A 25,900-nucleotide genomic window follows, 5' to 3' on the forward strand; every position below is an offset into this window, starting at 1 on the left:
AATCACTATTCATCACTATTCACCCGTGACAGACAAACTCTATCAAAGCCGCCAAATGAACAGTAATGAATAGTTAATGAACAGTAATGAATAGTTAGTGGGCTCCACGCAAAGACTTTTACAACAGTAATTNTTATTGTTTTTGGTTACAGGTTAACCAAAAAAAAAAAAAAATCAATTTGGTTGATTGGATTTATATAAAGGTATAAAATTTGATTGGGTTAGTTGGGTTAAGATGACTTTATCTAAAAATTGAATAAGACAAAGATTAAATATGACAACTTTTTGTTGTTGTTGTTGTTGTTGAGTACAAGCAATAGTCTAAATTAGAGGGAATGCGGATTTCTCACATACACACACAAATATGATGCTATAGGGGTTCAAATTTGAGACATTTAGTCTGCAAGTCAAAGCCATTTTCCACTGGACTAGACTCCATTTGCATTAAATATGGCAACTTGAACAACATGTTTCGTTTTTAAAAAACACTTGGGTGTATCAGTACACTAGGTACATTATAGTAGGTGTAATACAGCGGAATAAGATGTTTTCTTGACAAAACATTGTGATAGTTCATAATTAACCACATTTAAAATATGTTGTGTTAACTATATAAAACCCCTTGAACTTTGGAGGTCATTTTAAATTAGTACTCGACTTTTAAACTGTGTAAGAGGGTACAAGAGTTACTAACGGTCTGAGTAACACATGACTTTTTTTGTATGTTTTTCGTCACTTCAAGTACTCTTATGCAACATTTGAAATGTCAGATACCAATTTGAAACGACCCCAAAATTCGGGGAATTTTATGTAATTAACCCAAATATCTTTATAATCCTACAGCCGTCATCTGTCCACTTGGATTGAGGACCTTAACCAAATCCTGTCCCGACCCGAACCGCGCACGCAACCAAGAGCGCCTAATTCTAACGGAAAAAACCGCAAAGCACGAGCCGCGAAATATGTTCAGTCACAGTAGAGCAAGCGCGAGCGAGCTCATAAACAGGGCAAAGGAGGCAGTGACGCTCATCACCCAGCCGCGCACGTTAGCTTCTCCTCCCCTTTTCACCTCGCGCCCCGCTAACGAACGCCTTGCGTCCCAATCTCACCGCTCCTTCGCCACCATGAACCGGAACGACGACCCAATCGAAGCTCTATTCCAGCAGAAGCGCTCGCTCCGGTCCAGAATGCGCAAAGAGCTCAGAAATATGGACCCGGTTCGAAGATCCGAAGAAGGTACTCTTTTCGAGTTCCAGCATCCTCATACAGGCATTGTTTCAATTTGATCTCTAAGTGTTTGTGTTTTTGTCTGACTGAAGATGAAAATGTGATTCTTTTTCTTTCTGTGGATCTCTCAGATGCTGCAATTCAGAGCATTGTTGTAAATAATCCCTGGTTCAAATCTAGCAAGAGTGTATGTGCTTACATTAGCTCCCCTGCTTTACGAGAAGTCGATACGACAAGAATTGTTTCAGAAATTTTATCCAAACCAGCCAATGGTGCGTGCGTGTTTGCATTTTATGTTCATATTCTCATGCAATGTTGTTGTTTTTGTTGTTCTTAAAACTTGTGGAGATTCTTACAGCTTATTATTTATTTGAATTCAAGAGAGTGATGTGCCGAACAGGAAAAAGCTTTATGTTCCTCGTGTAGAGGATAGGAATAGCAATATGAGAATGCTCAGGATTTCCAGTGTTGATGATTTGATTGTGAACTCAATGAACATTTTGGAACCAGCTCTTTCAGATTCTGATGGGAAGCAGCATGAAGATGGTACCCTTTTTCTAACCTATAAGTTGCTCGGGCTCGAGTAAATATTCAAAATCCGTTTATACATCCAATTGTTATAAATTTTTTTTTTTTTTTTTTGAATAGTTACCTCTTAAGGGATTATTGTCCTAGTGTTCTTCTAGTGTATGCAACATAAAGTAGTTTGGGATTAATGCATTTGAAATTAATCGAAGCCTATCGGAATTTTTGTGTGTAGTGAAACCTAGGTTTGGGTCGTCTGCCATTTTATTCCATGTGTTCTTTCATAGTAAACATTTCGGAGAAGAAGTATTAGTTCCTTTAATGTTNTAAAATATCTAGTGAAACTGGACTTATCTATTTCGTGATCTCAATCCTGCTCCTATTTCTAGCAGGTGGAATTTTTGTTATTCACGTTGACGATCACAAATTTGTGTTGTTTCCATGATAAATTTGGATAATAATGTCCTCAATAAAGTAGTTATAAGTATTAGGCATTTATGTTCATTTTTCGTTGGTTGGTAATGACGGTTAATTATTTGGAGGACCTGAAGGACCTATTTGTTACAGTTATGGAGGCAAGGGATCCAGTTGACTTGTTCATCCTACCTGGTGATATTTTTAACCCTGCTCATAATTATTTATATTGTATAGTTTTTATGTTGTCTCACTTCAATCTTTATTCTAGGGCTTGCATTTGACAGATGTGGAAGGCGTTTAGGCCGTAGTGGAGGGTGGGTTGTTGCATCCTCGCTTCAGAGTTTCACATTATCTTTATTTACAACAATGGCGGATTTGCAGTTAGAATATTATATCTTTTTAAAATTTGTTACTTCTTTCATGTGGTATATTGAAACTAATGGATGATTTGCAAGTTATAAACCATAATAGTGTTTCTGTTTGCTAGTAATGGCTGGTTTCATATGAGTGTTGAGACATGGATTTGAATTGTTGAACATGGAAGCTACCTAAGAACTAGGCATAAAGAAATGCCTCTGTATACGTGTGCTTTAATACTGTAATGCATCTTATAGGTTCATATCTTTATTAAGTTACCTGTAAATTTTTGCTCCATTATTTGATTGCCTGGTTAAATCTTGAAGCTACTATGATTTGTTCCTAAAGAAGTACCAAGAGCTTACAAAGGAACGAAAATGGAAGGAGCCCCTTGGTGGTAACTACTCAATGTTGCTAGTTCAATAGTAATTCGTAACTATAAATGTTTTTGAACTTACTGCTTGATACTACAGTTTTGTTATGATGACTGCTTCTCTATTATTTTGTTGCAGTTGCACTTTCATATTCTATACAGATCGTGGAGGAAGGAGCCATAGCTGTCACTTCAAATGATGTTTCTGTGGATGCTCTTGTATCTCCAGCCGGTGTCATTCCGATAAGCCCTGCTGCTTGGGAGAGGTGAAGCTTGAAAAGTGATTTCTAGATTCAGTGTGTCTCTAAAATTGGTAAGGGCTGATTGGAAACTCACAGTTCTCGTTTTATCTACCTCTAATCTAACAGGAGCATGGGTTAAACCTGTTACGGTTCATCACAGTTGATCAATTTGTGTTTTGAAGATGGAATGTACGTAATGTGGATAAGAGTGGGTATCTCTCATGCTTTTTCCTTCGTTTATAAAGTTTTTGAGACAATTCTCTTGCATTGGATAAAACACCGTTCTTGTTGCAGGAATATGGTTAGCTGCTTCATGTGTCTTGGAAGATAATCTTGTCAACTACCAAGAACAAGCAAGGGGATATATATAGCCACCTCACTGCAGTCCTGTCTCATTGCTAATCGACTAAATTTGGAGGTGCATAAGGCATAAGAACCTTGTTTTTGCTGGATTAGTGCCCCTTGTAATTTCTGAATATTTTGTTACAGAAGGAACACTAGAAGCAGGATTTGTATATGTATCTTTAACCAAGTTGTATACTACTTTTAAGTAGCTTGATAAAACTAACCAGCATTTCCAAAATCTGAAGTCTCAATACAAACTGACTAAAATACCCTATAAAGACTATACCAACCCCAAGTTGTTCTGGTTAGTTGGTCACTAAGTAGACAGTACTAGTCATTGGTTGCTATCATGCCTCTGTCGTTCGAGCAACTAGAGAGGGAGAAAAGAGAGGGTGGATAAGAGAGGAGAACTACCACAGCAACATTACTGAATTCAACATAAAAGATGCATGGGATTATGGTAACACAGTAAACGCAGATGCATGGTATTTACCCTTTTCCTTCAAAATTTATAGAACGAGAGCTTTGACGCTATGCTTGAGCAAGAAGCTTTATTCTGCAAAAGAAATCTAGAAGTAAATGGTTGAGGGAGGGGCAGGGACGTAGCCACAAAAAAAAAAATAAAATAAAATAAAATAAAATAAAATCCAATGGGGGCTCTCCAAACAACAAAGTAAGAGTAAAAAATTCAACAATACTGAAGACAAAGTTTATATATTAATCCATAATGTTTTACATGAAATACATTACAATCTTCCTCCACGCATTTTCATGTTCTGAAACCGTAGCATAATGGCTTCATTATCAATGCCATCAAATATGCCTCTCTCAATATGTTATAACTCATGCATTGATTTCCTATCCAATTTCACAATTGATTCTTCAAAATATTCATGGCTGAAAATGCTCTTTCGATGATGACAGTAGCAAAGGGTAAAATCAATGCTAATGTTACAAGCAAGTAAACCAGTGGATATACCTATAGAATTTCTTTTCCCAACAAAAAATTTAGCTGGGCATCCGCACCCAGTGAGCCTATGCTGACTCCGTCCCTAGAAATACAAAATTCTTCCACCCTATCACAATCATTAGGAGAAGGAAGAACAAGGTGCGGGAGAGGGAGGGCCTCTTTAATTCAGAGGGAAATTGAATTGCCGAGAGATTGCCGAGAGGAAGCAGCAGCTTGCTGCCGATTATTTTGAAAAGCTTTTTTGGCTGGAAGCTTTTTGCTGGGCATGGTATTATGGCAACGCTTTTTGGCTAGAAGAAACTATAGATGTTTACATTTAAAAGGATAAAAAAAAGGTAAAATAATTTAGGGTATATAGAACAACACTTGAGTGCACTTTACTTTCATAACCATTCCATTGTGATTAACGAAACTTGACATTAAACATAATCGGAAATGTTCATTTTCTAAATACATGAATCCGCGGGTATGGTTACTACTACAATTTTAGCTTATACCTACAACACTCTATAGTCAGTAGAAACCTCATTACTGACGAAAATTCGTCAATAATGGCAGTAAAAGTCCTATCAGTAATACTAATGCTGACCAACTTTTGCAACTTATTCGTCAGTATAGGTTTGTCTCTAACACGAGTCATAAAGTGACTTCAATTTATTACTGACAAAACAAATGGCCAGTATTAAAGAAGCTTTTGTGAGGATTATTGTTTTGATACCAGCGGCCAAACATTCGCCAGGATTGTTTCTTAACCAAAATAAAAAATGCCAGGATAGTTTGTCAATTCAATTCTTTTCTGAGCTAATGCACCGTTAAATATACTTCCTTCAAATGCCTTTTGTTTTGTAATATAATCTGCACATTTTTCATTCCTAATTTTTTTTTAATTGATATTAAAAATGTAATGACAATTATAAGTACAGTACTGAAAGATTGAACCATACAAGAGACAATAACCATTCTTATAAAATATAAAGTACCAATGTGGATTACAATTTACAATAGCCAAATATTACAAAGGTCTGCCTACATCAGTAGAGTTCCAAAACTTTAGTTGCCCAACCTAAGCTCTTCTTCGTGCCTTTCAATTATCAGGACATTCATCTTCAACTAATCCCTTAAAGTTTTCCTGCATTTCAGCCTAACAAAAAACAAAGATGCATATTCAGTTCATCATTCTCCATCAAATTCTATGGTCATCATAGATTAACCAAACCAATAAAATCTACAATGATGAATTGTACTATTATTCTTCTAGACCTCTACGTTTCTGTTTTTCATATACTTGAACAAATAAAAGAACATAAAGAACAATGAACAAGAAAAAAGAATAAACATTCAAGTGCATCATAAACTTACATATTGTGCTTTGCTTCGAGCATAGGACTTTGTGCCAGATTTGTGATTCAACATTTGTTTACTCCAATTTTCAGCATTTCATTTAGCTTGTTCCTGCTATTCGCAAAAGCACAACATACTTAATCATTGCACAGATTATATATATTGATTGTTGTGTAATCATTGCACAGATGGTTACAAGATACATGTAATGCGAAGAGAGCCGCCGATGATGGAAGGGGTTGAGCTGAAGAAGTGGGGGATCCATTTGGTCTATGAAGGTGATGATGATTATGAGGGAGACGAAGAATCATTAAATGAAAGCCAGCAATCTCCTAGAAAAGATGGCAAGGTTCTTCAGCTCTTTTGAAGAAGGTGACTAAAGAAAATAGTTCGGTTGACCAAAGCAAGTGAACAAAGAATGTACATGGACCCTCAGTTACATTATTTCTATCTTCTTAGTGCTTTCTCTTGTCTTTCTGTTGCTTTACCAAAACCAACTACTCTTTGCAGCCTCCTTATATTCTTACTGAGTTTTATCATTTTTATTTTTACCTTTCATTTTTATGTGGCTACTATTTTTTTGTTTTCGAGCACCTTTCTTATTGAGAGGGCAAAGAACCCTAGTGCATTGGTTTGGAGCGATGTCCAACACGTAAGGCATAACCCAAGCAACTGGCAAGAATAATCCAATACTTTTATCACGAATGGTGCATATATAGCTTCCACTTTGATTCGAAATTATCGATCCTTCAATTGGCACCTACATTTCTCTGCACGCATAACAAGTGAAGCAGAAATGGCTGGCGAAGACGACGCCGACGACTCCGTTTCACCAACCGCGGGAGGTTTCCGGCTACGCTGGGACGTGTTCCTGAGCTTCAGAGGCGAAGACACCCGCTCAACGATCACGAAGAATATCTACGAGGAGCTCGAGAAACGCAGCGTCCGAGTCTTCCGAGACGACGACGGTTTGAACCGCGGGGACGAGATCGCCTCTAGTCTGCTGGAGGCGATCGAAGACTCGGCGGCGGCCATCGTCGTCTTGTCGCCGAGATATGCCGAGTCAAGGTGGTGCCTTGAAGAGCTGGCTAAGATATGCGAGCGTAGCCGGAGACTGCGCCTGATGATTCTGCCTGTGTTTTACCAAGTGGACCCTTCCGACGTTCGACGGCAGAGGGGCCCATTTGCAGAGCATTTTAGAGCTCATGAGCGAGTGTACGAAAACGCCGTCGTCTCTAGTTGGAGGAGCGCCATGGCAAAAGTCGGTGGTACAGCTGGGTATATTTTCAACGCCAGGTAGTAATTAATCGAATTAAATACTAAAATTATAATCATAATTCATAACTAAATTCCCACTCAATCAGTTTGAAGACCCTTAAAACCCTAGCTTAGCTTAGCTACCATGCAAAAATTGAGATATGGTTAGAGATTTAGTTATCTAATGTTTAAGGTTTTGGTAGATGATATTAAGATATAACAAGGTGTTTTGGAAGAATTAATTAAATAAGTGTGGTGGGGTATTCTTTTCACTTTGTTTAATTAATTAATTCATAAGTAATATAGTAATTTAAATTGGGCAATACTGTAAAAGATTAGCTAATGTACCTTTCTTTCCTCACCGCACTGTCGTTTGACTCGTTTTCATTCGGATTTACGTTCTGAAGTGTGAGACTTTTGGCTTGTTTCTGAGGACCACTTGTTTTCGTAAATAGCTGCTTCGTGTGTTTTGCTGCATAACATGATTTCATTCTGAGGACCACCCGTTAACTAATTGGTGTTTTCATTCTACGTCCTATTCCTCTTGTCTGATCACTGATAACATGATTTGCAGTTGATTTGTTACTTTTGGCTTGTTTCAAGATTTAGTAATTGTCAAGATAAACAGGCTTATTGGTCTGTAACAGATACAATTAATTCTCAGGCGTTCAATGTTTTGCTTATCACCCTAAGGGCCTAAGTGATGTATTTGTGATTATGTATATTGACAGCAAAGAAGCAGAGTTGATTCAATTGTTAGTCAAAAGGGTTTTGACTGAAATACGCAAAACCCCTGTGGGTCTTGCTGCATACACGGTGGGACTTGATTCCAGAGTTGAAGACATGATGAGGTTGTTAGATGTAAGATCCAAGGGCATTAGAGTTGTCGGAATTCATGGCATGGGTGGTGTTGGCAAGACAACACTTGCCAAGGCTCTTTTTAATAGACTTGTGGGTTGTTTTGAGTGCCACAGTTTCATCTCAAATGTTAGAGAAATTTCAGCAGAGCATGAGGGTTTAGTATCACTTCAAAACAGGCTTATTGGTAGTCTTTCTTCTAATACCATGTCTGTAAATGAACTTAATACTGGTATTTCTGCAATCAAAGCAATTGTATACGAGAAGCGAGTTGTTATTGTCTTGGATGATGTTGATAATGTAAACCAACTAAATGCTTTAGTTGGCAGCAGACAATGGTTTTATGAAGGAAGCCGAATTATTGTTACCACCAGGGATAAAGAAGCCTTACCCAGTCATCTTGTGAACGAGTTGTATGAGGTCAGGGAGTTGCATTTCTCTCAGGCACTTCAACTTTTTAGTTACCATGCACTGAGAAGAGAAAAACCCACAGATACTTTCTTAACTCTGTCTGAGCAAATTGTGTCTCTCACAAGTGGGCTACCATTGGCTCTTGAAGTATTTGGTTCTTACCTTTTTGAGAGGAGGAGAATAGAGGAATGGAGAGATGCTCTGCAGAAACTGAAACAGATTCGTCCGCGCAATCTTCAGGATGTGTTAAAGATAAGTTATGATGCGCTAGATGAGCAAGAGAAGTGCATCTTTCTAGACATTGCATGTTTATTTGTAACAATGAATATGAGGAGAGAAGATGCAATTGACATATTAAAAGGTTGTGGTTTTGATGGTGAGATAGCAATTGCTGACCTCGTAGCAAAATCTCTCATTAAAGTTTATGAAGACAGTATCTTGTGGATGCACGATCAAGTTAAAGACATGGGAAGACAAATCGTTACAGAGGAAAACGTTGTAGACCCTGGCATGCGTAGTAGACTTTGGGATCGTGATGAAATATTGAATGTCTTCAAGGATGATAAGGTAGAGATTCCAGCACTATTATTTTTATTGTTTATATATTCTTCTGGCTAAATTTAGATGTCGAAGACGCTTCTACCAAAAAAATAGATGTTGAAGACGCTTGAATGTCCTAAAGGATGATGCATTATTATTTTTCTTCACTCAGTTTCTTACATATTTTTCCATACCTTGATAATAGGGAACAAGAAGTATACAAGGGATAGTCCTAGACTTTGAATCAATGAAAAGGCCGGTGAAGGATCCAAGTGGTGACAGAATTTCTTGGGATAACTTTCGAAGAGCCCCAACTTTTACCTCTGCAGTTACATACCTAAAAGAAAGATACAAAACATATCTTGAAACTAAAGCAGAGAAAAAGAGACAGGTTACAATTTGCTCTAAACCCCTAAGAGCAATGGTCAATCTTAGACTGCTTCAAATCAATTATCTGAATTTGGAAGGCCGCTTCAAGTTTCTTCCTGCAGAGTTGAAGTGGTTACAGTGGAAAGGTTGTCCTCTGAATTCTCTTCCTTCTGATTTTCCCCCTCGCCAACTTGCCGTCCTTGATCTTTCACGCAGCAAAATAGAACATTTGTGGCATGGGCGCGGTAACAAGGTATATGCTTCACTATCTGATCCATCATCTTTATCATTATAATTGTGTTGTGACCAGCAATAATTTATATCACTGATCCTCATAAGTGTCTGCCTTGTATCTCTATCTCTGCCTCTTCCTTTCTATTTCTAAGGCACAACTAATGCAGTTTGGTAGATGCTCATACACTTTTGTTGTTTACAGGTGGCTGAGAAATTGATGTTTTTGAATCTGACCGGCTGCTTTAACCTAACCACCATTCCTGATTTATCTGGGAATCGGGCATTGGAAAAGCTTATTCTTGAGCGTTGCAGTAAACTGACTAAGCTTCATGCCTCGATTGGGAATTTGCAGACATTAGTCCACTTGAACCTTCGAGACTGTGAAAACCTCATTCAACTTCCAAATGATGTCTCCGGCCTGACAAAACTTGAGAACCTAATCCTCTCTGGTTGCTTACAACTGAAAGAACTGCCAAGCAACATGGACAGCATGGTATCATTAAAAGAACTTCTCCTTGATGGCACTGCTGTAAAAAGTCTTCCTGAATCTATTTTCCGGTTTTCAAAACTCGAAAAGCTCAGCTTGAACCGGTGCAAACATTTGAAAGGGCTACCTGAGTTGATAGGAAAGTTGCATTCTCTGAAAGAAATCTCCCTCAACGATTCTGCTTTAGAAAACCTACCTGTTTCCTTTGGATATTTGGCAAACCTTGAGAAACTAAGTTTGCTCTGGTGTAAATCACTGACAACTATTCCTGATTCCATTGGCAACCTCAGTTCGTTAATGGAATTTCAGACTTACGGTAGCGGAATCAAAGAACTTCCTGTGTCCGTTGGTTCATTATCAAACTTGAAGGAATTATCAACCGGACACGGTCAAATTTTGAGCAGATTGCCTGATTCAATTGGAGGTTTGAATTCTCTAGTTGTGCTAAAAATAGACCAGACATTAATCACAGAACTTCCACATGAGATTGGTGCCTTGAAGTCACTTGAGAAGCTTGAGATGAGGAAGTGTGGATTTCTTAGATCATTACCAGAATCAATTGGAAGCATGAGGGCATTGACTACAATAGTCATAACTGAAGCTGATATTACTGAGTTGCCAGAATCGATAGGGAAGTTGGAAAACCTTACCATGTTACAGTTGAACAGATGTAAACACCTCTGCAAGCTTCCAGCTTCAATAGGACAATTGAATTCATTGCACAGATTGCTGATGGTGGAAACTGCAGTGACAGAACTACCCGAAAGCTTCGGAATGCTTTCCAGTTTAATGGTTTTAAATATGGGAAAGAAGCATCCAAATAGGGAAGATACGGAAGAGATTAAATTTATACTCCCCACTTCTTTCTCAAATCTATCACTGCTATGTGAACTGCATGCCGGTGCTTGTAATATATCTGGTAAAATTGCAGATGATTTCGAGAAGTTATCATCGCTTGAAGTCTTGAATCTAGGCCGTAATAACTTTTACAGTCTTCCAGCCAGCCTGAGGGGCCTGTCTCTTCTCAGAAAGCTTTTATTACCTCACTGTAAAAAGCTCAAGGCTCTGCCTCCGCTTCCCCCAAGTTTAGAAGAGGTGGATGCTGCAAACTGCACCTCATTAGAAAGTATCTCTGATATTTCAAACCTGGAAAACTTGGCGATGCTGAACCTTACAAGTTGTGAGAAAGTTGTGGACATTCCAGGACTTGAATGCTTGAAGTCCTTGGTAAGGTTGTATGCAAGTGGTTGCACAGCTTGCTCATCAGCTATTAAGAAAAGACTTGCTAAGGTTCTCTCTCTCTCTCTCTCTCTCTCTCTCTCTCTTCCCCCGTGTATATACTATATATGTATGTACATGTATAAGAAAGTGAAACACAATCATAGATTTGAATTTTTTTGTTGCAGAGCTACATGAGGAAAATACGCAATCTTAGCATTCCCGGGAGCAAGATACCAGACTGGTTTTCTCAAGATGTGGTTACATTCTCAGAAAGAAAAAACCGTGTTCTCAAAAGTGTGATCATAGGTGTTGTAGTCTCTCTCAACCAGCAAATACCAGATGACATGAGAGAAGAACTCCCTGCAATAGTAGACATTCTAGCACAGATCCTTATACTGGATTTTTCTACCTTCACTTCAGCTTTGATCTTATTGGGAGTGCCAAATACAAATGAAGACCAAGTTCATTTGTGCCGATACCCAACTCACCATCCCTTGGTTTCTCAGTTGAAAGATGGTTATAAGATACGTGTGATACGGAGAGAGCCACCGATGATGAAAGGGGTTGAGCTGAAGAAGTGGGGGATCCATTTGGTCTATGAAGGTGATGATGATTATGAGGGAGATGAAGAATCATTAAATGAAAGCCAGCAATCCCATTCAGAAAAGATGGCAAGGTTCTTCAGCTCTTTTGAAGATAGTGACTGAACCGAACCTGCAGCTTTGAAAAAGATGATTGCATTGCACCTCTGAATGAATCTAATTGTTTAGCAGATGAAGGAAATAGTACAGCTGAACAAAGAATGTCATTATATATGTGACCCCTCAGTTACACTTGCATTATTTTTTATGTTGCTTTATCAAGGATTTATATATATAACCAAAACCAACTATTTTTTTTGCCTCCTTATATTCTTACTAAGTTTTTTTATATTTTACTTCTCATTTTTATAAACCAAAGTAGCTACTTTCTGGATAACTTTTTTTGATCGTATCATCCGCATGGTGTGTGACTTTAGTCTGTTATGACACTTTCAATAATAAAGGTCTTTAAAAAAATGACATAATGAATGGACACAATGTCGAACACGTACGACATAAGCCCAAGTAACTGGCAAAAATTCAATGCTTTTGCTTAGCTGCAACTCTGATTTGAAAGAATATTATTTAATTTTTCTATTTAAATCCCGCACTTAACCTCAATTTCTAATTTAAATTTTCTCAATTTCTAAGAAAACCTCACTATTTTTCCAAACTACTCTTAGATACACACCCAGCAGAAAAGAAATTTTTTAAAACTCATCAACCTCAAACCCTACACCCTATTATCTTGCCCCTCACCACTATAAGTTCATCTCAACCTTAGAATTACAAGAAGTCTTTAATTGCGGCATCCTCAATCATTCTGGGAGAAGTTCCGAATCAAGAAATAATATCACATTATATACCTCAATTGACGACCTACAAGTCACTGTTTGTACTATTATTCTTCTGGACCTCTACGTTTCTGTTTTTCATATACTTGAACAAATAAAAGAACATAAAGAACAATGAACAAGAAAAAAGAATAAACATTCAAGTGCATCATAAACTTACATATTGTGCTTTGCTTCGAGCATAAGACTTTGTGCCAGATGTGTGATTCAACATTTGTTTACTCCAATTTTCAGCATTTCATTTAGCTTGTTCCTGCTATTCGCAAAAGCAAAACATACTTAATCATTGCACAGATTATATATATATATATATATATATATATATATATATTGATTGTTGTGTAATAATACCTACTGCAGTCTCTTCTTTTTCCTAATGTTCAAACAACAGCTGCAACTGGTCTGGGTCTACACGAGAATCCCCACATTGCCACCGTCTTTTAATTCCTTCGAAAGGTTTATAGTAAGCTTACTTCAAATCACTCTTGAAACTGCTCCACAATTTTACACTATTCTTCATTTATACATACACCCTTGAAGACATGAATCAAAGGCTGCTGTTCGGGACAAAATTCAATGGTGCCCTGCATCCACAATAAGGTAGTTTTACATCAACTCTAAAATATATAACTAATAAACTCACATACATGCACTAAGTATTCAATAATTTTAGGAATAAGAAACACGACAGTGTCCCACACATCAAGTTTGCTGGAGTCTGATACTTTTTCTCATGTTATTTACACACCAGTTGCATATCCCTTGACCCCGACCTTGCTTTGTCTTATTGCCTACATGAAAAATTAATTTTAACTGCTCAATACAAAGGTACTAAGTTTATCATATATCCCATATACAATATATTTATATAATGATTTAAACATACCAGTTTATCAAAAGAAAAAAGGAAAAACCAACATACCAGTACCACTTGCAGAACCATCCCCCAAGTCAACATTGAGCCCTTCTTGTGAACTATCTCCAGAACTACTCATCTAAAGTGGTAGCAAATTAATCAGACATCATTGGTTAAAAAAAAAAAAAAAAACTATTACTTCAGCATTTCAATACAAAACAATCTATTGTCTCTCAATTGGATGATCCTCAACACCATCTACTTCAACCCACAAGCAAAACCAAATTAAACAAGAAATTGTACATTCATTGAACTGAAGAAAAGAAGAAATAACACCAAACAAGTAGACCACGTTATAACAAACAAATAAAGTATGCATATTAACCGAAATATATCAACTCACACATATATAAAAGCAAAATACTCCTAATACTTTATTTCTAATAGAAACAATTTTATTAAGAACAAGAAAGAAAAGAAACACAAGAAAGAGGACAAAAATCCCCCAGGGCAAACCACCAGAGCCCCAACAGAAAAAGAAAACAGAACCACAACCCAAACAAAACAAAACAGAAGACAAAGCTCCCAAAAACAAACAAACAAGCCCCAGACTTCATCAACAAATAATAAAAGATTAAAACAAGAGCTTTAAAAAATCAAAGGATATAATCAGCCTTTCATCTATACAACTGGTACATCGTCCATGTCTGCATCTTAAAATTTGTATTCTAATTTATAACTAATCAGAAGGATTCGTGGGTCATTGCCTATACTCAAATACTTGAAAAAAAAGAAAAAGAAATAGGAACAGAAATCTCACCAGAATAGGGAATCAACCCCAACTGAAAAGAGCAAAGAAAACCCCCAAATTGAATCTCTCTGTCAATCTGAACCAACTGATACGAAAATCACTACCACATGATTCCTTTAACTCCAATAGCTCTAAGGAAGAAAACAATTTCTTCTTCAATGAAAAAAAGAAAAAGAAAAGAGGAAGGGAGAGTGAGTGACAGAGAGCAAAACCCAAAAACGAAAGAAAAAGACGAGAGAGAAGATATGGTCTTTTATGGTCAATGAGAGAGAGAGTCGATTTGAAGGAAGCAAAGAGAAAGTTTAAGTAAAAAAATTATATTTAAGTCTAGTACTAGCAAACCAACTCGTCAGTGACAAAATTTGGCTTTCTGATGTCTACAAATTTGGGTGCTTAATATTTTGGCTTCCCGCCCTTAAAGAGGCTGGCGCTGTCGCTCGTCAGTAAAACTAGTACTAACGAAAAACTTTGCCAGTATTATTTAGTAGGGGCAAACCACTTTACTTGGCCAGTAATGGTTCCTAGTACTGGCTGAACTGCTCCTTCGTCAGTATTAGGTTTTCGGTATAAGCTAAAATTGTAGTAGCGGTGTGACGTTGAGCATAATGATCAGCACTATGTAATATAAAACTGATTTGAGATAATATTAACCTAGTAATAATTGGTAAGTCAAGCAAGTGGGGGAAACAATAATCCAAGTTAACTTATCATCACATGGTCCTTTAGTAAAGTTGCATTGGAGACAAATAAATATAGTAATCAAAACTTGTATACGGTTCCATCACAAAATCAATCCTCAATCGTTGAATTGGTAGGTAAAGATTTCTCAGAGCTAGCGCACGCAGAAAAAGCAGATAGAGGAGAGCTCCAGTAACCTGAAATGGCGACCGGGGATGACAACGACACCGTTTCGTCAAGTCCGGGGGGTTTCCGGCTACGCTTGGACGTGTTCCTAAGCTTTAGAGGCGAAGACACCCGCGCAACAATCACCAAGAGTCTGTACGAGGGGCTCGAAAAACGCAGCGTCCGAGTCTTCCGAGACGACGACGCCTTGAACCGCGGGGACGAGATCGCCCCGAGTCTGCTGGAATCGATCGAGGACTCGACGGCGGCCATCGTGATCCTGTCGCCGAGATATGCCGAGTCAAAATGGTGTCTGGAAGAGCTGGCTAAGATATGCGAGCGCCGGAGTCGGCTGATTCTGCCTGTGTTCTACCAAGTGGACCCCGCTCACGTTCGACATCAAAACGAACCGTTTGCAAAGCATTTTAGAGTTTATGAACAACTGCCTGAAATCGCCGACAAGGTCCCTAGGTGGCGGAGCGCCATGGAAAAAGTAGGCGGTATAGCGGGTTATATTATCAACACCAGGTACCCTATATATTTTCTTTTTTGGTTTTTTGTTTTTCAATTACTTGCATGCTCTGCTTTCTTCATATCTTACTAAAGCATTTTAGTAACCTGCTGCGTTAATAAAAGTTGAAACCCTAGCTAGCTATAGCTAGGATGCATTGCTTAGAGTTGGATCGAGCTAGCTCTCTCCATAATAATGTTGTTCATTTTTACGTATGAATCAGTCAGATGATGGTGATGGCTGTGAGTGCCATACAAACATTGAGATGAGATAACTAACGATTCATACACAGGTTGCAGAGAGACGAAGACTTATGAATTAATAAGTTGGTGTTCTTCCTTCTTCTTGCTGATAGTTTTATTTGGTCGAGATTTGACTTTTCACTTTTCAGAGGACTTTTTGGGGTTTTGATATTAGGATATTTTTCTAATTAAATAAATATAACAATTAACAAAAGGTTTTAGAGTGTATTATTACAAGTAATGAATTGTATATTGTAGAAAATAGTAATTGAGTTAGGCTTTTTATAAGGCCTACTTGATTATTCTGTTCTGTTCACCTTATTATTCATAGTACCATACATGTCTGTGCACCCCAGTTGGGCGTTTTTGCAAATCTATATTAATTGCATATATAATATATTTGTTAGCGGGTTTAATCAAGTGAAAAATGGTATATGTTCGAATCCGTGTTATCTTAAAAAAAAAGAAGATATAGTTAAAGATAAAGATGCCAAGTCATGACAGCTCATTTAGTTTGTTACACTGTTATGTTTGTTACAGCAGGTTGTTAGGGAAAGTTAGTACAGTCTTGGTTATATATATATACGCCTTAAATGTAAATGTAATTTAGTGAGAAAAGTAAGTAAATGAGAAGAGGATTGTTCAGTAAAACTATTCTTCTGTTTTCCTTTGTTTATCTGGTTTCTTGTATTCATCATGGTATCAATCGCCACTGCCTCACGGCACTTTTCGATCCTAGTCTCTTCCGCTTCTGTGCTCCGATCTCTGGTTTGATCTCTGATCTGTAAGCAATTGACTGTTACTATTTTTTTTCTTGATTCTCTGTCTCCTTCATCTCTAATGGCGTCACCTCTTGAATCCTCCTCTCCGATTCCGTCTATCCCCACTCAGAATCCCAATTCTTCCTCTTCAAACCCTAATTCGTTCCAAACCTACACTTCTCTTACGATTCAAAACATCGGTAGCATGGTGCCGATCAAGCTCAAGCGTTCGAATTATCTACCTTGGTGTGCTCTGTTTGCCCCAATTCTTCGTCGCTACAAGCTTCTTGGGCTTATTGATGGCACTGAGCCTTGTCCGATGCCATTTTTACCAGATCGATCACTCAATCCTGCTTACGAGAGTTGGTATGAGAAGGATCAGAATCTTCTCATCTGGTTCAATTCAACACTCTCTGAGGAAGTCATTCCGTTTACTGTTGGTGTTTCTTCGTCCAGAGATCTGTGGCTCAAACTTGAGCAGCGCTTTGGTGGTGTTTCTGATGCTCATATTCATCAGCTTCGCTCTCGTCTTCAGAGTATTCAGAAAGGCTCCCAAACTATAGCTGATTATCTGCAACAGATCAAGGAAATCTCTGATTCCCTCACTGCAGCCGGAGCTTCGATTTCGGATCGCGATCTTATTGCTGCTACACTGGCTGGGCTTCCTGATGAGTTTGAATCTTTCATTGATTCTATCATGCTCCGTCTCTCTTCAACATCTCTTGATGAATTACATGGTTTATTACTCACAAAGGAGCTTTCCATGACTCGAAGGAAGAAAATTGCCTCCTCTGCAACCACTGAACCGTTTCATGCTCTCTCGGCCCAAGTCTCACCGCCTCTTCTTCCTACACCACCTCAGGCATTTGCTGCTCAACATCCACCGCTTCAAAACTCTTTTCGATATAATTCCAATCGTGGCAGGAACAATCAATTTTCCAACAATCGGGGCAACTATGGCAATAATCGGGGCAACTACAATTCTGGCTCTCATCGGGGCAACCACAACTCTGGCTTCCCTTCTGGTTTCAATCGTGGTCATAATTCCAACTCTCGTGGTTCCTTTTCCTCTGGTGCTCGTGTTCCTTGCCAGATCTGTGGAAATCCAAGTCATGAGGCCATAGACTGCTATGATCGCATGAATCCTGCAATTTCTGGTAAAATCCCTCCCACCAAGCTTGCTGCAATGTGTGCGCACTATACCTCAAAGCCCTCTCCTTCCTGGCTCATTGACTCTGGCGCAACTTCTCACATTACCAATGACATCTCCAACCTATCTTCTCCATCTCCTTACACCGGTGAAGACAAAGTCTATATTGGTGATGGTACAGGTCTGTCCATCAACCATATTGGTTCCTCTTTGTTACATACTCCCACTACTTCCTTTAAATTGAAAAATGTCCTTCATGTTCCTCAAATAAAGCACAACTTGTTGTCTGCTTTTCAATTTGTCAAAGACAATTCATGTTCATTGACACTTGATTCTGATGGATCCCTTGTCAAGGATCGTTTTACGGGGAAGATGCTTTTGCGGGGACCAGTTAGAGATGGATCCTATCCTTTGCAGAGCTCTCCTTCACCTGGTACTACTTCTTCAATTTCTTCTTCAGCATTTGTCAGTATTAAAGCTCCAGTGCAGATTTGGCATAGTAGATTGGGTCATCCCTTCTCCAATATTTTTCGAAAAGTGATTTCTGGTAATAAGCTTGCACTGCAAGGTAAATCCTCCGTTGATTTCTTCTGTTCGGACTGTGCTATAGCTAAAAATCATAAACTGCCTTTTCACCCTGCTGGTTCATCTACTTCCCATAGTCTAGCTTTACTTCATTGTGATGTATGGGGACCTGCCCCTGTAACTTCTGTGAGTGGTTTTCAGTATTACCTGCTGTTAGTAGATGATTACACCCGATATAGCTGGTTCTTTCCTTTGAGAAGAAAATCTGAGGTGTATTCTACCTTTGTAACTTTCAAGACATATGTGGAAAAATCTGTTGGTAATCAAATAAAGGCTATCCGTTCTGACTCAGGGGGTGAATTCACTAGTGCTTCTTTTCAGTCTTATCTTAATTTGCATGGTATTTCTCATCAGTTCAGTTGCCCACATACACCTGAACAGAATGGCTGTGTAGAACGAAAGCATAGGCATCTTGTTGAAACAGCCAGAACATTGTTAGTGGCTTCTAATGTTCCTAAAGTCTATTGGGTTGAAGCTCTATCCACTGCTACTTACTTGATCAACAGGTTGCCCATTTCTGGTCTTGCGCAATCTCCATGGGAGCTTTTATTTCATACATTACCAGATTATACTAGGCTAAAGATTTTTGGATGTAGTTGTTACCCTTGGTTAAAACCGTATGTTTCCTCTAAACTTGATGGCAAGAGCAGGCCGTGTGTTTTCCTTGGATATAGTTTACAGCATAAGGGTTATAGGTGCTTAGACATGCTCACTGACAGAGTCTATATCTCTCGGCATGTCTTATTTGATGAGAAGTCGTTTCCCTTTACTGCCAAGTCCGCATCCCCCTCTGATTCTATCCCTACTTTATCTCCTGTTATTGAACTGCAATTTCCCATTCCCAACTCACACTCTGTCTTACCAAGTTCTCCCTCCATCCATCCTTCTTCACATACTCCTAATACTAGTGAATTTGTATCACCACACAATTTCAGCCCTTTGCAATCTCACTCATCTTCTCATTCTTTACCAGGTCAAAATATTCATCCTATGGTTACTAGATCAAAGAATGGCATTTTTAAGCCTAAAGCTTATACTGCTACCAAACACCCTTTATCATCTTCTCTTGATTATGTACCAACAACCTATCATCAGGCCTCTAAATTTGCTGCGTGGAGATCGGCCATGCAAGCTGAATTTAATGCCCTCCAATCAACTGGAACATGGATCTTGGTTCCCTCTTCTTCATCCCAGAATGTTGTAGGCTGTAAATGGGTATTTAGAATCAAGAAAAAGCCTGATGGGACCATTGAGAGGTATAAAGCTCGACTCGTTGCCAAGGGATTTCATCAAAAAGAGGGCTTGGACTATCAGGAAACCTTTAGTCCTGTGGCAAAGCCTGTCACTATCAGACTTTTGTTAACTTTTGCTGTGCAATTCAATTGGTTTTTGCATCAACTTGATATCAGTAATGCCTTCCTTCATGGTGATTTAAAAGAAGAAGTATTCATGCATCAGCCCCCTGGCTTCAGTGATCCAAACTTTCCAAATCATGTGTGTCAACTCAAAAAGTCCTTGTATGGCCTCAAACAGGCTCCCAGGGCCTGGTTTGACAAATTGTTTCAGGCTCTCAAGTCTCTTGGTTTCACTCAATCATCTTCTGACGCATCCCTCTTTGTTCTCAAGGTTCCCGTTCTTGTTATTGTCCTTGTCTATGTGGATGACTTCTTGGTCAGTGGTCCAGATTCATCAGTGTGCAATCTTTTCATCAAGAAACTGAGCTCTTTGTTTCATGTAAAGGACTTGGGTCCCTTACATTATTTCTTGGGTCTTGAAGTTCAACGCACCGACGAGGGACTCTTTCTCCATCAAGGCAAATATCTGATGGACTTGTTACAAAAGACAAAAATGGAGGGTGCTAAGCCTTGTTCTACACCTCTTGGAACTACCAAACTGGATCACGGTGGTATACCTTTGGACAATCCCACAGAGTATAGATCCATTGTGGGAGGCCTACAGTATTTAACTTGGACTCGACCTGATATTTCATTTGCAGTTAATCAAGTCTGCCAATTCGTGCATGCTCCAACTGATTCCCATATGCAGGCAGCCAAGCGAATACTCAGATTTCTCAAAGGTACACCTTCACATGGTATATGGTTTCATAAAGGTCCTCTCACTCTATCCGCCTACTCTGATGCAGATTGGGCTGGCTGCACTTTTGATAGGAGATCCACGGGTGGATTTTGTGTGTTTCTTGGCTCCAACTTAGTGAGCTGGAGTGCTAAAAAGCAGCCTACAGTCGCTCGTTCGTCTACTGAAGCTGAATATAGATCCCTGTCTCACACTGCTGCTGAAGTTACATGGATCTGCAAAGTCTTTCGAGATTTTGGTTTCTCCTCCTCTGTTAAACCTACCATTTGGTGTGATAACATTTCTGCTATCTCCCTTGCATCAAACCCTGTTTTTCATGCCAGAACCAAACATGTGGAAATTGATTATCATTATATCCGAGAGCTGGTTCTTGCAAATCTGGTTACAGTTCAGTATGTTTGCAGCCAGGACCAAATAGCTGATATTCATACTAAATCTTTGTCTAAGAATCGGTTCCTCTTTCTTCAATCCAAGCTTTCTCTTGGTACTCCTAGTCTTTCCAAGCTCAGCTTGAGGGGGTGTAAAGATAAAGATGCCAAGTCATGACAGCTCATTTAGTTTGTTACACTGTTATGTTTGTTACAGCAGGTTGTTAGGGAAAGTTAGTACAGTCTTGGTTATATATATACGCCTTAAATGTAAATGTAATTTAGTGAGAAAAGTAAGTAAATGAGAAGAGGATTCTTCAGTAAAACTATTCTTCTGTTTTCCTTTGTTTCTCTGGTTTCTTGTATTCATCAATAGTCTATTTAAATTTCAACTATCATTTTCATTCCTTTATTTTTTTCCCACTTGTTTAAAGTGTCGTTTTTATTTAGGTTATCTTTAAATGCGAGACTTGGGTCTTTGTTTCTGACTTCTTCACCTGTTAACCACTTCGTGTTTTCTCCCTCTTGTATATTCAGTTGCTGTTGAAACAAATCAAGTCTTTATGTAAATCTAAACAAGAAGCTTGCCCTGCTCTGCTCCATGACGTTACTGTCCCGGATTTCAAGAGGAGTAGTAATATTAGGGATCCTAATTAGTTATCATTTCTTCAACTTTTACAATCGACCAATTAATAATGTGGCGTTAAAGGATATGTTCTTTATTTCCCTTCTTTTTTATTAGTACAAGTTATAGTCTAAACTACAGGGGAGGGGGATTTCTCACACACAGCTATGATTCCTCAAACTTGAGACCTCTAGTCTGCAAATCAAAGTCCTTTTCCACTGGGTTAAACCCCGTTGGCATGTTGCTTAATTATAAAGGAAAATATGTTCTTAATAATCTCTAGAGAGCTCCTTCAGAGGCTGCCCGCGTATTACATGAAATAACCTTCTCTTTTTAAGAATTCGAAAGGGACATCCCCTAAAACTTCTTAATTACGAAGAATAATGTTCTACTTATGTTGTTCGACTCTAAATCTACATCACATATATGAGGAGAATTAATCTAAGCAATGGTTGAAATTCTAGTATCAAATTCTACGGTCTCAGGTCTAGTGTCCGTGATTCGGAGTTCCATAATCAATTGGAAGCATGAGGGCATTGACTACAATAGTCATAACTGAAGCTGATATTACTGAGTTGCCAGAATCGATAGGGAAGTTGGAAAACCTTACCATGTTACAGTTGAACAGATGTAAACACCTCTGCAAGCTTCCAGCTTCAATAGGACAATTGAATTCCTTGCACAGATTGCTGATGGTGGAAACTGCAGTGACAGAACTACCCGAAAGCTTCGGAATGCTTTCTTGTTTAATGGTTTTAAATATGGGAAAGAAGCATCAAAAGAGGGAAGACACAGAAGAGATTAATTTTATAGTCCCAGCTTCTTTCTCAAATCTATCCTTGCTATATGAACTGCATGCTCGTGCTTGTAATATATCTGGTAAAATTGCAGATGATTTTGAGAAGTTGTCATCACTCGAAATCTTGAATCTCGGCCGTAATAACTTTTCCAGCCTTCCAGCCAGCTTGAGGGGCCTGTCTCTTCTCAAAAAGCTTCTATTACCTCACTGTAAAAAGCTCAAGGCTCTGCCTCCGCTTCCCTTGAGTTTAGAAGAGGTGGATGCTGCAAACTGTATTTCATTAGAAAGTATCTCTGACATTTCAAACTTGGAGAACTTGGTGATGCTGAACCTTACAAGTTGTGAGAAAGTTGTGGACATTCCAGGACTTGAATGCTTGAAGTCCTTGGTAAGGTTGTATGCAAGTGGTTGCACAGCTTGCTCATCAGCTATTAAGAAAAGGCTTGCTAAGGTGCTCTCCTAACTCTGTCTCTCTCTGTCTCTGTCTCTGTCTCTCTCTCTCTCTCCCCGTGTGTATACTTTATATGTATGTGTGTGTACATGTTTATATACGTATATAAGAAAGTGAAACACAATCATAGGTTTGGAAAATTTTGTTGCAGAGCTACATGAGGAAAATACGCAATCTTAGCAAGCCCGGGAGCTAGATACCAGACTGGTTTTCTCAAGATGTGGTTACATTCTCAGAAAGAAAAAACTGTGTTCTCAAAAGTGTGATCATAGGTGTTGTAGTCTCTCTGAACCAGCAAATACCCGATGACATAAGAGAAGAACTTCCTGCAATCGTGGACATTCTAGGACAGATCCTCATACTGGATTTTCCTACCTTCACTTCAGCTTTGATCTTATTGGGAGTGCCAAACACAAATGAAGACCAAGTTCACTTGTGCCGATACCCAATTCAGCATCCCTTGGTTTCTCAGTTGAAAGATGGTTACAAGATACATGTAATGCGAAGAGAGCCGCCGATGATGGAAGGGGTTGAGCTGAAGAAGTGGGGGATCCATTTGGTCTATGAAGTTGATGATGATTATGAGGGAGACGAAGAATCATTAAATGAAAGCCAGCAATCTCCTTCAGAAAAGATGGCAAGGTTCTTCAGCTCTTTTGAAGAAGGTGACTGAAGAAAATAGTTCAGTTGACCAAAGCAAGTGAACAAAGAATGTATATGGACCCACAGTTACATTACTAGCAAGAAAGCCCGCGCGATGCTGCGGGTTTTGAAATTGTGTAGACAAAATTAGATTGTTTATATATATAATGCGATTTAATTTATAACATTATAAAGGAGTGTATGTTGGAAAAAAGCATGTAATAACATATTTTACAGGCTACTTGTTATGTTAAAGTACTACACTTGTTTTTATATACATTGAGATGTTTATAGTAGGAAGTAGACATCAAAATAGCAAAATTTGGATAGTTTTGTACACCACGTTATCTAATTGGGTGAGCCTTGTTTTGCACTTTCTTCATGAATTTTTTTTTGTTTGATGGAGGTCTCGACCCTGTTATAAAAAAAAGCGGGAAAATAGTAAATGTTAATATTGATGAATGAAGAAAATTGAGTTAGGACAACAATCATAAACATTTAATTATGTATAAACATGAATAATATAATTTATCAATTTAATAAAAAAGTTATAAATAGTTTTCCAATCTAGGAAATACAAAGTGATAAAATTAAGAGATGAGTGAAATGTATTTAAATGAGATGAGTGAATTAGAGAATACAAACTTTATTTTTGGGGTAGAAGTGCTGGTTGGTAAATTCTCCATGTTTGATTTTTTCTTGAGGCCAATGATTGGTAAATCAGAATCTGATACAATTTCCTCCATGGTTTTTGTTGTAACCATTTTTTCAGATTTGGTTTCGGTTTGAACATGACTTGAAGAGATGCTAAATGAAAAAGAAAGAAATATATTGGTAAATGTTAGAATATGTGTAAATATTGATATAAATGAGTTAATTATTATATGAATTCTAACCTTTTTGGTTTTTTTGATGGGCGAACGGTGAATAGAGCTCTTTTCACAGCATCTCTATATCTTTTTTTTGAACTTGGCGTAACTTCTGTCACAGAAACATTAGCGGAGCTTGTTGAAGACGCACTTGGAATTGGCTTTGAGAAAGCTGGTGTAATGGGTGGAATCATTTGTGCTCCAATGGTGTAATGGGTGAAAAAAAGATGACAAAATTTACATCATTATATGAAATCCTGCTTATATTTTTAATACCATACACATTCAAGAAAGAACTCTATAGCATAAATAACACTTTATCAGCATGGTTGGTAGTTAATCATTCTTAGTTTCTATTTTGGCAAAACCAGATTAATGTCCACTTTTTTTTTTTTGTTTGTTTAGAATGCAATAACCAATAGCAATTCTAACAATAGATAAAATACAGAAACAGGAGAATCAAATAGAAGCAGCAGAATGCAACAACAAACAGCCAACAGACAACAGTAGATAAAAAACAGAAAATTTTTAGAATGCAACAGCCAACAGCAGATAAAAAACAGGAAAAAATTTCAGTAAAAAAAAAAAGCATGTTTAATCTTTGGTTTCCAATGTTTTATCCAAAAACCTAAAATCAAAATAACAAAATAAATGAACCCAAATTCGTAAAATATAACTAAATAAAGCATTATAGATTACCCAAGAACCTAAAATCAAAATAACCAAATAAATGAACCCAACTTTACAAAGGGCAAAAAATTTGCTAACCAACAACTGATTATACAATTATGGATAATTTTCAAAGATTTAAAGCTCATCGTGGGAAGCTTTCGGATACAAAATTATGCATTCCCAGTAACAAACCTCTCAAACTTTGGTCCGCAAAATCTCCATTCTAGACCATCATTTTCAAATATCTTCCTATGTCTCATTTTTTAAAAAGATTTATACCAAAAAAAGTATTGCTCTCATGAGCTATAATTCATATCTTTGTAGGTGCTTTAGCCTTTCAAGTGATAGAAGAGAGACTGAAAAAGGAAACAAATGGCTTTTCAATGAATCTTCTAATAGAAGACTTTGCACAAAAATAAACCTAAGGACTCAAAATTCCAACTATGCAGTTTATATGAATTTACTTTCTAACATACCATTCATATTTCCACAAAGATCAAAATTCCATACATACAGAATAGTCTTCTATAGAAGCATTTTGACCTAATTTATACCAAATTTATACCTACTTTATACTGTTTTGGCAACTTAAATGAAACAACAACTCACGTCCATATGTAATTATCCATGTATAATACAAATATGAGTCTTTTGCATTAATGATGCAGAAAGCACTCAAGCTAACAAATAGTCCCACTGAAAAATGCAAGAAAATGGTTGACCTTATTGTATCAACTTCTTTATATTAATCCTTGAAATTTCTGAATTCTGCAAAAATTAAAGAACATGTCCGCACAAAAACTAATTAGTACCGAATACCGATTGGCGAAGGCAAGACAATCATAGTTGTGGAGTACATAGTTAGAAAGATGAATGTGCAAACGTACATCTAACCCCATGATATACATCTAACCCCATGTGAACATGATTTATTCTACAATAATGATTATCAATTTTCTAATTGCTCATTTTCCTAACCCTAATCATCACAAACCCAAAATTAACTCTAAAA

At 37.9% G+C, this 25,900-nt stretch overlaps 2 protein-coding genes, 1 long non-coding RNA gene and 1 pseudogene across 9 annotated transcripts; 3 read left to right on the forward strand and 1 right to left on the reverse strand.

Moving 5' to 3' along the window:
• Window positions 1–877: 877 nt before the first annotated feature.
• Window positions 878–3,724, forward strand: LOC117616797 (5-formyltetrahydrofolate cyclo-ligase, mitochondrial-like). Of its 5 annotated transcripts, none has more exons than XM_034346216.1 (9): window positions 878–1,236; window positions 1,359–1,499; window positions 1,609–1,773; window positions 2,320–2,361; window positions 2,438–2,483; window positions 2,853–2,923; window positions 3,039–3,165; window positions 3,268–3,353; window positions 3,436–3,724. In XM_034346216.1, exons 1-8 carry the CDS (start codon window positions 963–965, stop codon window positions 3,278–3,280), a joined length of 879 nt encoding a protein of 292 aa, XP_034202107.1. In that variant the 5' UTR covers window positions 878–962; the 3' UTR covers window positions 3,281–3,353; window positions 3,436–3,724. The 5 variants fall into 5 exon arrangements, with proteins under 5 accessions (XP_034202107.1, XP_034202106.1, XP_034202108.1 ...); XM_034346215.1 differs by having other exon boundaries at window positions 3,268–3,349; XM_034346217.1 differs by having other exon boundaries at window positions 3,268–3,330.
• Window positions 3,725–6,466: 2,742 nt separating this feature from the next.
• Window positions 6,467–12,083, forward strand: LOC117635113 (disease resistance protein RPV1-like). The gene is made up of 5 exons (XM_034369458.1): window positions 6,467–7,093; window positions 7,786–8,890; window positions 9,069–9,485; window positions 9,669–11,243; window positions 11,360–12,083. Exons 1-5 carry the CDS (start codon window positions 6,594–6,596, stop codon window positions 11,879–11,881), a joined length of 4,119 nt encoding a protein of 1,372 aa, XP_034225349.1. The 5' UTR covers window positions 6,467–6,593; the 3' UTR covers window positions 11,882–12,083.
• Window positions 12,084–12,536: 453 nt separating this feature from the next.
• LOC117635132 lies at window positions 12,537–14,513 on the reverse strand. 3 transcript variants are annotated; one of them, XR_004586879.1, is made up of 5 exons: window positions 14,286–14,513; window positions 13,532–13,604; window positions 13,309–13,400; window positions 12,961–13,193; window positions 12,537–12,862 (listed from the first exon to the last, which is right to left on the reverse strand). It is a non-coding gene; the product is annotated as an uncharacterized LOC117635132 (long non-coding RNA). The 3 variants fall into 3 exon arrangements; XR_004586877.1 differs by having other exon boundaries at window positions 12,961–13,400; XR_004586878.1 differs by having other exon boundaries at window positions 12,537–12,865; window positions 12,961–13,400.
• Window positions 14,514–21,982: 7,469 nt separating this feature from the next.
• On the forward strand, window positions 21,983–24,559 carry LOC117616894 (annotated as a pseudogene).
• The last annotated feature ends 1,341 nt before the right edge of the window (window positions 24,560–25,900 follow it).

The sequence above is a fragment of the Prunus dulcis genome, chromosome 1 (genome assembly GCF_902201215.1).
Source record: "Prunus dulcis chromosome 1, ALMONDv2, whole genome shotgun sequence".
Lineage (NCBI taxonomy): Eukaryota > Viridiplantae > Streptophyta > Magnoliopsida > Rosales > Rosaceae > Prunus > Prunus dulcis.

Coding starts and splice junctions, on each gene's coding strand:
- LOC117616797 (XM_034346216.1), top strand. CDS start 963: ATGTTCAGTCACAGTAGAGCAAGCGCGAGCGAGCTCATAAACAGGGCA. Junction 1,500..1,608: donor TTTATCCAAACCAGCCAATG/GTGCGTGCGTGT, acceptor TTTGAATTCAAG/AGAGTGATGTGCCGAACAGG. Junction 2,484..2,852: donor CGTTTAGGCCGTAGTGGAGG/GTGGGTTGTTGC, acceptor TAAATCTTGAAG/CTACTATGATTTGTTCCTAA.
- LOC117635113 (XM_034369458.1), top strand. CDS start 6,594: ATGGCTGGCGAAGACGACGCCGACGACTCCGTTTCACCAACCGCGGGA. Junction 8,891..9,068: donor ATGTCTTCAAGGATGATAAG/GTAGAGATTCCA, acceptor CCTTGATAATAG/GGAACAAGAAGTATACAAGG. Junction 11,244..11,359: donor TTAAGAAAAGACTTGCTAAG/GTTCTCTCTCTC, acceptor TTTTTGTTGCAG/AGCTACATGAGGAAAATACG.